Source organism: Perissodus microlepis, chromosome 13 (genome assembly GCF_051167445.1).
Source record: "Perissodus microlepis isolate ML-2025 ecotype Zambia chromosome 13, ASM5116744v1, whole genome shotgun sequence".
Taxonomy (NCBI): Eukaryota; Metazoa; Chordata; class Actinopteri; order Cichliformes; family Cichlidae; genus Perissodus; species Perissodus microlepis.
In genome coordinates this window covers 2,618,825-2,631,891 of record NC_140473.1, presented here as the reverse complement: position 1 = coordinate 2,631,891, position 13,067 = coordinate 2,618,825, and the positions used below count along the sequence as shown (strand labels likewise).

The following is a 13,067-nucleotide window of genomic DNA, read 5'->3' as shown; positions in this document are numbered from 1 at the left end:
AGATCACTGTGATTGGGCGCTATGGCAGCACCAATGCTCGTGCTAAGATTCCACTGGGTTTCTACTATGGCCACACTTATATCCTGCCTTGGGAGAGTGAACTGAAGCTGATGCATGATCCTCTTCGGGGAGAGAGCGAAGCTGCCAGTCAGCCAGATGTGGATCAACACCTGACCATGATGGTGGCTTTGCAGGAGGACATCCAGTGCAGGTGAGACAGGAAGTAAAGCAGATACAGATGCCTCATTTGAGTTTGACTATGGCTTCATTAAACAGACTTGAGATATTTGGTGGTGTCTGTGGCTCAGGAGGTTGAGCAGGTCATCTCCTAATTGAAAGGTCAGTGAGTTGATTCCTGGCTACTCCAGCCTGCATGCCAAATATCCTTGAGCAAGATACCGAACCTTGAGTTGCTCCCGATGTGTTCATCAAAGTGTTAATGTGTGTGAATGCTAGATGGAAAGTTCTTGTATGAATGTGTGTGTGAATGGTTAAACAAGACCTGTATAAAGCACTACAATGTCGTGAAAAAGAGTTTGACCTCTTCCTGATCTCCTAATTTTTGTGTATATTGTGTATCACACTTTTTATATCACTACGTGTATCACAAGGTTTCAGATCATCAAACAAACTTAATTATTAGATAATGATAACACAAGTAAACACAAAATTCAGTTTCCAAATGAAGTTTATTATTATTATTAAGGGGAGCTGGTTGGTCACCCTAGCAGCAACAGCTGCAATCAGGCGTTCACAGTAACTCCCAATGAGTCTTTTACCGCGCTGTGGAGGAATTTTGGCCCACTCATCTTTGCAGAATAGTTGTAATTCAGCCACATTGGAGGATTTTCAAACATGCACCCCCCTTTTAAGGTCATGCCACAGAATCTCAATTGAATTCTGGGTCAGGACTCTGACTAGTCCACTACAAAGTCTTCATTTTGTTTTTCTTAAGCCATTCAAAGGTGCACTTGATGGTGTCTTTTGGACCATTGTCCTGCTGTGAAACCCGAGTACGCTTCAGCTTGAGATCATAACCAGACAGCAGAATTCATGGTCCCATTTACCACAGCAAGTCTTCCAGGTGCTGAGGCAGCAGAGCAGCTTCACCACTGTTCAGAGTTTTCTCCATTTGTGTATAATGGATCTGACTGTGGTTCACTGAAGTTCCAAGGCTTAAGAAATGTCTTTTAGCCCTTTTCAGACTGATAGACGTCAGTGATTTTGTTTCATTAGATCATGGTCTGCTTCAATTTGTCAGATGGGTTCTATTTAAGTGGTTTCTTGATTCAACAGGTCTGCCAGTAATTAGGCCTGACTATGTTTAGTAAAACTGAACTTAAATATCCAAAAGTTGATTCTGTTCATCTGGACGTAGCGTTTTGTGGGAGAAACATTTCATCACTCATTCAAGTGACTTCTTCAGTCTCAGCTGACTGCAGGTTTCCCCAATCTTATAAACAGTACATTTGCATAATGACTGAACCCAGCCCACTGAAGGAACAATGGGCTGGGAGGTCAGTTCCTTAATCTTAATATGCAAATTCTCATGACCATTGATCAACAACCACTGACCAAAACCCACTGATCAAAGACCACTGATCAATGGCCATGAGTACCATTCACAGAGAGTTGGGGAATGGCTGCAATCACAGCATTGTAAGATGGCGAAAGCTGTACCCTTAAGCCCCCTCCTCGATTCAGAGATGGTCGTTCCCTTTTCACGTAAATGGCCTCCTTGACTCTGCGCTCAAACCAGCGTTCCTCCCTGTCCAGGATGTGTATATCCTCATCCTTGAAAGAGTGTCCACTGGCCTGACGAGGTGGCTCTTCTGTGTTGTGCCATCCGCTTCGCCAGAGGTTGTTTGGTTTCCCCGATGTATGAATCCTGGCAATCCTCCTGCACTTAACAGCGTACACTATCTTACTCTGTTTGTGTTGGGGGACCTGATCCTTGGGGTGGACCAATTTTTGGTGCAGCATGTTTTGGGGTTTAAAAGCCACAGAGACCCGGTGTTTAGAAAAAATGCGTCTCAACTGCTCCGATACTCCTGACACATATGGGATCACTACAGGGTTCGCTTGGGCAGCGGTTGTCCTTCTCTCCTGGATCGGCTGGAGCTTTCTTTAGGTGCCTTTCCAGCTTTGACAAAGGTCCACCTGGGATAACTTAAATAATGTAGTGATTTCATCTGCAAAAGAAGTTTGTAAATTTTTTGGTGGTGTTGTGAATTTTCCAATTTTGTTTTTCTTTACCAGGTATAATCTAGCTTGCCATCGGCTAGAGACCCTTCTGCAGAACATCGACCTGCCACCTCTCAACAGCGCCAACAATGCCCAGTACTTCTTAAGAAAACCAGATAAGGTTGTTGAGGAAGATCAGCGTGTTTTCTCAGCCTACCAGGACTGCATCCAGCTGCAGCTACAGCTTAACCTGGCTCACCATGCGGTTCAGCGGTTGCGTGTATCACTGGGTACCAGCCGCAAGTCACTCTCAGCAGCTGGGGCTCCGGAAGCAAAGGAGCTAGTTCACAACTCCTCCACGGAGCAACTGAGAACCATCATCCGCTACTTGCTGGACACACTGCTGAGCCTGCTGCATTCTAATAATGGTGAGCTGAACTCTGCTGGATCTGCTGTTTAGTGAAGTTGTACATTTCACAGATGACTTTGTTAGTAACGTGTGGATTGAAACGTTGTTACACACGATTGATTCATTTTTATGGGTATTTTTAGGCCATTCTGTCCCCTCGGTGCTCCAGAGCACATTCCATGCCAAGGCCTGTGAGGAGCTCTTCAAACATCTTTGCATCAGTGGGACGCCCAAGATCCGACTTCATGCCGGCCTGCTGCTGGTGCAGCTTTGTGGAGGCGAGCGCTGGTGGGGCCAGTTCCTCTCTAATGTACTGCAGGAGCTCTACAACTCTGAACAGCTGCTCATCTTTCCCCAGGACAGGTAAAGAACTATCAGATTCCATATAGTCACAACATTTTAGATTAATGTGAAATTCAATAAATAATAATAAATAATGAAAAAAGGTAGGGGTTTTTAATGAAAAATAAAATAAAATAATTTTTCAGTCCCACAGGAAAATCTAATCATGACATTACACATTGGTTTATATCAAAATGTTGACTTCTAATGAACGGTTAAAAAAAAAAAAAATAAGAAAGAAAGAAAGGAAAGGAAAAAAAACATAAACCAAATCAAAACCAACCTCTCCCACCATAGAGTTGTTTAACCCTCTGCAGTCGATGGATTCGCTGGCACGTCCAAATCACATGACCAATTTAAGATGACACAGCAACAAGATGCAGCGACCCAGATTCTTCATTTCGAAAGTGTGGATGTGTGGACTGTATATGAATTTATAATTGTGTTGATCGGCCATGTAAACCCAGAGTTATGATAAAAAATACATGCGGTGTATTTTTCTGAATAAAACGGTGGTATTTACTCCTGGAAGAAATGGTAGAAACAGTGTTTTCTAACTACAGTGCTATAGCAAGCATTCTCTGCTTGCAGAGCAAAAAAAAAGAAAAGAAAAGAAAAAAAACACCGCTTCCCTATTGGTGTTAAAGTGTACCATGTTGACCAATCAAAAAAGTATATGGCAACATGTGGTATTTGGTTGGCTAGGGTGGCACTAACAAAGGCAGAGCAGTGAATGAGGGATGGGGCTCTCACATGTACTCTACCCACATAAACTGTCTGGAACTGCTGGCAGTTCACCTGTCGCTAAAACATTTTCTGCCTTGGCATAGAGGTCATCATGTTTCATTGAGATCGGACAATTCCACATTTGTGGCCTACATCAACAGACAGTGCCCCAAGTTACACACACTGGCACACAGACTGATGGTCTGGAGCAGTGTTCGCCTGCTATCTCTGAGAGCAACTCGCATGCCATGGATCTTGAACTTTGGAGCAGATCTTCTCTCTAGGGGCAACTCACTGTGTGGAGACTGGAAGCTTCACCCGAGGTGGTGAAGCAGATCTGGCTGCAATTCGATCAGGTGACTGTGGACGTGGAGAATGCTCAGTGTCCCGTTTTGGTTTTTTTTGTTTGTTTGTTTTGTTTTGTTTTTTCACCCCTGCACGATTAGAAAGCTCCACTGGGGGTGGATGCTGTGGCTCACAAGTCTCCAAGAACCCTCCTCTATGCCCTCATTTCTCCAACTCTGGCCAGAGCGAGAGAGAATGGTCACGCTGTCATCCTGATAGCCCCACACTGCCCAGGGAAGCACTGGCTGGTGGAGATTTTTCAGCTGCTGCGCAGAGACCTCCTGTCTCTTGCATGGGGGGAAATATTCCATCCCCACCTAGAGAGGCTAGGTCTATGTGAGTAGTTTAACCTGAACAAAGTGGGGCTTCCCCACAGTGTTATCGACGCTAGTCACTGTTCTAGAGCGTGGCGTGTGTTTGAAAAGTGGTGCTTAGAGCTGCATTCTCTTGTTTCCCTTTTGAATCCCTGGAACAGGTTTGAGTTAACATTTCTGTCCTTGAAGACAACTCTATATGAAGGTCAACCTTGCCTTTATCCCAAAGGTTCTTGGCACATGTTCCTCTGTAGAACTGCTGGCCTTTTACCCACGCCTTTCACCTCAGATTCCCACATATGGGAAATCCTGTATATAAACAGCGCCTTTCCTATTGGATAGTAGGAGCAATTGCCCTGGCCTTCACTAGCAGGGGTCTTCAGCCTCCTGCCCCACTAGAGGTCTGGCAACCTCATGGGCTCTCTTTAAGGGAGTTTCTATCCAGGAGGTGTGTGCAGCTGCATGGTGGGCCTCACCTCACACATTTGCTAGGTTTTACAGGCTAGATGTAACAGCGCCTAACCTGGTGCATTCAGTCCTCTGTCTTCCCAGGTGGGAGCTTCTCCCCTGTGAAGTGCTATTGGTGACAGTTGTCTTCTTAGCAGGCATGTCTGTCAATCTGGGAGTTAGTCTTCCTCCCATAGTGAGACACGAAACAAATGCTATCAAAGAGAACTTCAGGTTATGTATATAACCCCTGTTCTCTTAAGTAGCATGAGTTAGCGTTTCACCAGACCACCCTCCTTCTATGGAAGCAAGGAAGAGGTGGACTTGCTTTGAATGACATCTGAGGCACTAGCCCCTCATGACATGGCGTCACTTAGCCAGCCTGTAAAGACGTAAAGGTATTTGAGCTTCTGATGAGGTCACACAGGAGGCCTTCCCATAGTGAGACACTCACTGTACTATGCTACTCAGAGAACTGGGGTTATATACATAACCTTAGGGTTTGTTTTTTTGTTTTTGTTTGTTTAAAATAAACAAATCCACAAACTAGCTGATGTTTAGTTCTAACTTTGGCTCCTGAAGCACAGAGACTAACAATATCCACTAGGGAGTCGCACATGATGATGGGGACCAGTAAGAAGTTCACCATCAAATAATTTATACAAGCAATGAACAGTCTCACAAAGACTTGCATGCCTATGTGAACAAACAGAGAACACTCAAAACAATCAACATCAGGGCACAAACTGCAAAGAATATGGAATACACCAAAGACTATCATGAAGCCATGCATATCCTGAACATGTAACTCTTCCAGCCATGTTATTATGCTTGTAGGTGTATTTTGTTTTTAAAGGGAATTGTACTTAATTTTCATGTCATTTATTGTCACAGCTTGGATCATAGATGCTTGGCTTTTAGCGTTGCCTTTTCTCTGGTTACTATGCTGAGGCAAGTCTAAAAACTGCAGAAGTATTTCACTGCAACACAGTAAAGTGCCCTCTCAGTCTTTTGGCTGCTTAGATTTGTCTACTCATACATGGAGATGCAGAAGCACAAATTATGTAGCACGTCGTTTGGCTTGTTCTTCTGGAGACATCAAACTTAGCTTTCAGGTCTTATGGATGCTGTGGATACTAACTGCAGTATGCTTAATCTGTATTCATGTTAGGGTATTCATGCTCCTGTCATGCATTGGCCAAAGATCCCTAAGTAACAGCGGTGTTTTGGAAGGCCTTCTGAATCTCCTGGACAGCCTCCTGTCTCCACTGCAGCAGCCACAAGCTGCCGCTCAGCGCAGAACTGAAGGTAAAGCAACTGAGAATAGCGTCTTTGCAGCACCTGATATGTTAACTTGAGTTAGTAGAAGTTACAGATAGAGTTAAAGTCAGTGTTAATTTTTATGTAGTCAGATTTATTTATTTTTAAACAGACTGGTTTGTTCAAAAGTGGGATACAAGAGTGTGTTTGAAATGAAGTTGATTTTTTGTTTGTTTGTTTTTGTAAAAATTAAACAGGTGTTCTGGATATTCCCATGATCAGCTGGGTAGTGATGTTGGTCTCCAGACTGTTGGACTATGTAGCAAGTATCGAAGATGAGGCCTCAGGAGGGAAGAAGCACCTGGGAGGGAAAGAGCGGGAAAGACCTGTAACAGGTAAAATACCTGCATTCTACTTTTCCCTGATATGTGTAAATGTTTTTTTTTCTTTTTCTTTTTTTAATCTATAGGCACTGGAAATTGTGAAATTGAAACAAAACATAAACAGATGTTGATTGTCACTGACCAGTTGCTGATTGCAGTTTTGCTGTTAATTCTTTGATAGCTTTGAAAGGGTATCAATTACCAAACAGCAGAAGCTTAATAGTAATCTTTATGAATATCTACTCAGTGAGGAACTGAATAGATATAAATAGAATATAAAATATTGCACATATAAAAGGCTCAGACAACGCTTGCATGAAGTGGTTGGCAGAATATCAACATTTTTACTCACTACGCAATTAGACGACACAATGCAATTGCTTTTTTTTTTTCCATTCTCCAATTTAGAAGTCTACAACTGCAAGAGAGCACAAAATTATGGTTAAACATTTAGCAATGACTGTTTATTAAGGTAGTTCCTAAATATAGGTAGAAAGATGGTATCTGAATAACTAAAGAGAAAAAGTGGTCAGGATTTTTACTCTCTACTTAGTGGTTGGACTTTGTTGAAAAAAGTCTCAAATCCATAAATCTTTGATGCTTATGCTTCAAATGGATGATGATTAACAAGATCTTGCTAACTCAGCTGCACATTAAATGACATCAATGCAGACATACATCTTTTACAAATGATGGGAAATGGTTACAATCAAACTGCACTGTATGCTAAAGATGTTTGTCGCAGCACATTTAAGTAGTCCTCAAACTCAGCTAAATCATTTGGAATTAAGCTGTTTGACTGTACGTCATACTCCTTAGTTGTTTGTCAGTCTTGTGTTACCTTCATTAATGTGCTGTATTTTTTTTTGTCCTGCAGGTATTCAGTGGAGTTTCATAAATAACAGCCTCCAGTCTCAGAACTCCAGCAGGTCAGCCAAAGGCAGCAGCAGCCTGGATCGCCTGTACTCACGCAAAATCCGTAAGCAACTTGTCCATCACAAGCAGGTAAATGTGTCCCATTTCAAAAGCAGCACACCTTCATATTTGTTTTTCTCCATTTTTAAGTGGTTAATTAAAACTTGATTTGAAATTTGCATTTGTTAGAACCAGGTTAGGGATTGTTTCCTATATTGGAATGCATCCAACAAGTAGATATTTCTGGAGTGATACTTTTATAGTACATAAACTTATTGTGGCCTTTTCATTGCAGCAGCTAAATCTATTGAAAGCAAAACAGAAGGCTCTGGTTGAGCAGATCGAGAAGGAGAAGATCCAGAGCAACAAAGGCTCCTCCTACAAACTGTTGGTGGAACAAGCCAAGCTGAAACAAGCTACATCCAAGGTGAGCAGCTCACCACACACTCAAAAAGATTAGGCTGTGAAGGAGGGCTGCAATTAAATCTGCCATTTCTTCTTTGATTAGTTGATTAGTCAGTGATTATTTCAGTAGCTTGCTGTGGGCAAACCTCCTGTTCCAGTACCTACTCCACCTGTGAATATCACCCTTTTGTCTCATCCCAATTCTGTGCATCACGTTTGGGAGATTAATTTTCAGTACTACAACTTGTTAATTTTTTCCTTTTTCAGCACTTTAAAGACCTGATCCGTCTGCGGCGGACAGCTGAATGGCCCCGTTCCACATTGGATACAGAGTCCACAACAGCCAAAGAAGCCCCAGAAGTAGAACCTCTGCCCTTCACTTTATCTCATGAACGCTGCATCTCTGTGGTGCAGAAGCTGGCCCTCTTTCTCCTCTCCATGGATTTCACCTGCCATGCTGATCTGCTACTCTTTGTCTGCAAAGTATTTATCTAACACTGGGAATTAATCTAAGACTGGGAATATATATACATGAATTTGACAGTCTAAAACTACAAATATTTATCTTATTCGTTTAGGTCCTGGCTAGGATAGCCAACGCCACAAGGCCCACAATCCACTTGTGCGAAGTGGTGTCTGAGCAGCAGCTAGAACGCCTGCTTCTCTTGCTTGTGGGAACGGATTTTAACCGGGGGGACATCTCCTGGGGAGGCGCCTGGGCACAATATTCCCTCACGTGTATGCTACAGGACATCCTGGCTGGTGTGTTTTCAGTTTAGCGTTACATTTGTTTGAATCTGATTAAAACGCACTGTTTGTGAGGCGAGCGGGTGACATATTAAGTCTTGTGTGAAGCTGAACATTTAGTTTGGCACATTGTTGTTGCTGGAGTTTCAATTTGGCTTTAGAGCAAAATATTGTACCAATTTTTTTTTTTTTAATCTCTTTGAAAGTTCGGGAATTATATTTGTATATTTGTATGTTCTCACATTAGCTTGAGCAAAAAACGTTGTGTGCAGAATATATGTGCACTTTGGTGCACATATTTGTTTCAACAGGGTCCTTTTCTTTTTTTGTCTCTAACTTTTTCCAACTGTAACATTTTTTTTTACTTTAGTTTTGACATAGCACCATTTTCACAGAGCCACTGGTGTGGTTGTACAATGTTTACAGAGCACATTTCACAAGCTTTTATCAAAGCAATAATATAGAATATAATGAGGCACATTAAGCACATGGATTGTAAATTTTCTTATTGTTAGTGCAGTTAAGCTAGGCATGACTAAATTGATGTAAAAATTAGGCTTGTTATTCAGATTTTCTGTTTTATGTTTGGTGTCCTTTAACAACTTCATCTTCATTAAGTCAGTGCATGTCTGGGGTACTTGAACATGTATTCTTCTCAGGTGAACTGCTGTCTCCAGGCTCTCTAGATGTCATGGATGAGGTGGTGGTGGGTGAGGAAGCCGGGACATCGTCCTCCTCTGCGGGAGCAGATTCGGAGGACTCGCTGTCCCAGCCAGCACCCATCCCCCTGGTAGAGAGCATTGATGAGGCCCTTGTGCCTGATATCATCGCAGGTACTACCGGGACCTCCTCAGTATTCCAAAGTGCGTGGGTAGCCCTCTCTAAAAAAAAAAAAAAAAAAACCCCCCCCACACCACACACACACACACACACACACTTATACTGACTTGAGTGACATGTTTATTGCTTTTTCTCACAGTGTGTTGTTATTATTTGTAGCTATTATGAATTGGAGTGAGCAGTTCAGGCACATAGTTCCAGCCAGTTTTAGGCCTTTAATTTTTCATAATTTCAGTGTGTATTTTATTTTTCCTTGTGCCAGTTTACCTCACAGGGTGAGCAGGCAACTATATTCAGCAAGGCTAAATGCAGTGACCTAGCTAAAAAAAACTACTCCCATACAAGACTACAGTTTTAGCTGGATTGGGGTTAAAATTGTCTACAGATGTGAGAGATTTTCTTGCTTGTATGTTTTTGTAATGTGCGTGCTTGGCAATATTAAAGCTGTTTTCACTATCCAAAGGTGCTCCACCTCTGTCATCTTTGGAAAAAGATAAAGACATAGACTTTGACTTGCTACAAGACCTGATGGATGTTGATATTGATCCTTTAGATATTGATTTGGAAAAAGATCCACTTGCTGCCAAAGTGTTTAAGGTATGTGCATGATAACAAGCTACTTTCATTCTTTCTGTCATGTCTCTACTGGAAATTAATGCAGTGACACTCACTAAGGTTGGGTGATTGGACGAATTTATTGGCCATCGATGATAGGCTGAGCCTTTCACAGATCGTTTTTACAAGAGCTATTTATTTATTTATTTGCCCATGAGTAAGTTTGTTAGTAATGTTGGTTGAAGCTAGGAGAAACAGTCAACAGAAAAACCAATAGCGCCGTTTTCACAGCACCCTCTTAGCTGGAAGAGCAGTGCATTTGCTTGCAGCTGGGCAAGCAAATGCAGTGATTCATTTACTCAAACTCATACCAGAAAGAAAGACAGGCAGTAGCCTATGTTCAGAAAAACATGTTGTTGTTAAACCTGAAATAAAGGACTTTTTTCTCTTGCTTAAACTCACAGTTAAGATATAAACTAATGTTGCTGTAAGATCAAACAACCTGTAAAGAGTAACAAGCTATGTTTGTTAGCTAAGTGATCTAAAGCATCACAGAAAACGAACTCATTGCAAATGACGTTTTCAAAGTAATTCTTCTGCTTTCATTTGACTACTTTGAACTTGATGTAATCATTAAGGTTATGTTTGCTGTGGAAAACTAAAAAAGATTCAAAAGCAAATGTAGAAATGAATTCTGTCTGCAGACAGTTGATGTCCTTACATTTACCATCCCCTTTCTCATGTTCATCTTTAGCCCATCAGCAGCACGTGGTATGACTACTGGGGTGCTGACTATGGCACATATGGGTACAACCCATACATTGGGGGGGTTGGTATCCCAGTGTCCAAACCTCCAGTTGTTGCTGAAAAGCCAGGGTCGCAGGGTCTGTCAGTGTCCGTGTCACAGGGTGAGGAGAAGCCTAATTTTATCTTTTAGGGTTTTTGTTTTTTTCTCCAATATGGACCTGAACACATTTTCTGCATTCTTTCCATGCCACATTTTGAGCTTCTGCCTCTGTTTCACAGCACTGGATGCCCGACTAGAAGTGGGCCTGGAGCAGCAGGCTGAGCTGATGCTCAAAATGATGGCAACTCTACAAGCGGACTCCATTCTACAAGCACTCACTTCCAGTTCATCCACAGGTAAATGAAGTAACAGTTTAAAAGTGAAGTGAAGCACACATTCTTTCCAGTGTTCCGGTGTTGGACTTGTGCTGATGGTCTGATACTGATTTTCTGTTGTGCTTATAGTGAGCCAGTCTTCCAATGGGACTGATGACTCCCTGCTCAGAGCTCTCCATAGTGGAGGCTCTCCCCCAAACAGCAGCCTGATAGTCCAGCCCTCATCCATCCCAATTCTGAGTGCCTGCTTCAACAAGCTCTTCTCCATGCTGCTGGTCCACCATGTACAGGTCAGAACAGCCACTAACTGGAATCAGTTTAAGATGCTTCGATTCAGATGCTTAGTACTCAGGAGTACAAAGTCATTGGACCCACAAGATCAATTACTCTTATCTGCTGTTTAGTCCAATGCTCTACTTTAACTTCTTTTAGAGTAAATTTGAAGTATAATATCTAACTTGTAACTTAAAAAAAGATTAAACAAACCTCTTTTTTCCCTTCTGAAACATGTCTGCACTTGAACAACCACACTGTACTGTGCTGTGTTTATTAAACCTTGTAAATTGAACATCTGGAATGTACTGACAGAAAAGTGATTTTATTGGTTGGACTCTTCTGAAAGGGCTTATTTTTAAATATAAGTGGTGACCACTGCAGAATTTTGTATGTATGACTTCGATAAAGATGAGTAAGGGAACACCCACAGACACTAAATGTTATTTTCTCCACTCTCAGCTGGAATCCCTGCTGCAGCTCTGGCTAACGCTCAGTCTGAACACTTGTTCTGGGGGCAGCGAGGAGAGCGGGTCTGACATCTTTCTGTTCAATGCCAGCCGAGTGCCCACCATCCCGCTCAACCAAGGTTAGGGCTTGTCTACTCCTGCTCTCTAATTTGGAGCTGTATGGAGTTTACATATGGTTACATTGCTTTATATTGTTCTTTTTTGTGTTTGTGTCTGTGTTCAGCATCCATCAGCAGTTTCCTAACCGTGCTGGCGTGGTACCCCAACACTTCCCTGAGAACATGGTGTCTGGTTCTGCACTCTCTCACTCTGATGACTAATATGCCAGCTTGCGGTCAGTACTCGGCTCTTCACTGGTTTGTTTACCAGTGGATTTTCTTTTCACATTATTTTCACATGACTCTGCAAGGGGTATCATTGAGAAAGTTGTTTAATAATGGATTGCATTTATATAGCGCTTTTCTAGGCACCCAAAGCGCTGTGCAATTCCACTATTCATTCACTCTCACATTCACACACTGGTGCAGGCAGACCACAGTTGTAGCCATATCGCACCATCGGCCCCTCTGGCCAACACCAGTAGGCGGTAGGGTAAAGTGTCTTGCCCAAGGACACAACAACCAGGACAGAGAGAGCTGGTGGATCGAACCGGCAACCTTCCGGTTACAGATGAGCTTCCCAACCACCTGAACCACGGTCGCCCCCGTTTAAGCATTCTTGTATGTTTCTGTTTTCATGTTTATGAAAAAATTTTTAAAAATCCAAACTAATCCACCTTTTTATAGTGCACCCGCGTTTCTTTTCAGTCATTTCACTCGTTCAGCACATATCAACCCCACACATGTCCTGGCTTAAGACAACTCTGTTGACACCTTCAAGGCAGGTGACCTGTAATGACATATGTGCGACCCTCTTGGACATCTATAGTCCTATCACAGTCATTCCTCAGTTTGTACACTCTTCATCACGGTAACAACACCTCTGCTGAGTCGGGCTAGCTAGCTACTGTTAGTTAGCTCTGTTGTCTACCAACTTTAAGGTAGCCTTCGTTGTTGTTAGCCATCACTGCCCGGTTGGAATGTGGGCTCCTTCAGCAGCACTAATGTTGAAGGTTTCCTGAGCATTGTTTCTTGCTTTGCGTTTTGATATGAGTATCAAATCCAAGCAAGCAAAGCAAAAATGTTGTGTTCACCCCTATCTTCAGGTGTGTGGTTTCACTTTGCATGATAAGGTGTGCCCTGTTTGCCTGGGGATTGTCCACACTAGGGTGGATTGGCTGAGCCCATAGTTTGTGACTTTTGCCGCCATGTCCCACATTTGGTTCTGAAAA

At 42.5% G+C, this 13,067-nt stretch overlaps 1 protein-coding gene across 3 annotated transcripts in view; it reads left to right on the top strand.

Moving 5' to 3' along the window:
- birc6 (baculoviral IAP repeat containing 6) overlaps positions 1-13,067 on the top strand; it is a 131,010-nt gene that overhangs the window by 46,535 nt on the left and 71,408 nt on the right. Inside the window, exons 28-43 of one of the 3 annotated variants that reach the window (XM_084948322.1) lie at positions 3-211; positions 2,260-2,612; positions 2,737-2,956; positions 5,939-6,075; positions 6,285-6,422; positions 7,288-7,415; positions 7,624-7,752; positions 7,998-8,213; positions 8,309-8,492; positions 9,137-9,340; positions 9,781-9,914; positions 10,627-10,780; positions 10,899-11,015; positions 11,124-11,284; positions 11,730-11,856; positions 11,961-12,071. In XM_084948322.1, coding sequence (XP_084804448.1) covers positions 3-211; positions 2,260-2,612; positions 2,737-2,956; positions 5,939-6,075; positions 6,285-6,422; positions 7,288-7,415; positions 7,624-7,752; positions 7,998-8,213; positions 8,309-8,492; positions 9,137-9,340; positions 9,781-9,914; positions 10,627-10,780; positions 10,899-11,015; positions 11,124-11,284; positions 11,730-11,856; positions 11,961-12,071 — 2,722 coding nt within the window. Of the gene's footprint in view, positions 1-2; positions 212-2,259; positions 2,613-2,736; positions 2,957-5,938; positions 6,076-6,284; positions 6,423-7,287; positions 7,416-7,620; positions 7,753-7,997; positions 8,214-8,308; positions 8,493-9,136; positions 9,341-9,780; positions 9,915-10,626; positions 10,781-10,898; positions 11,016-11,123; positions 11,285-11,729; positions 11,857-11,960; positions 12,072-13,067 lie in introns of all 3 variants that reach the window. The other 2 variants (XM_084948323.1, XM_084948321.1) reach the window with 2 other exon arrangements.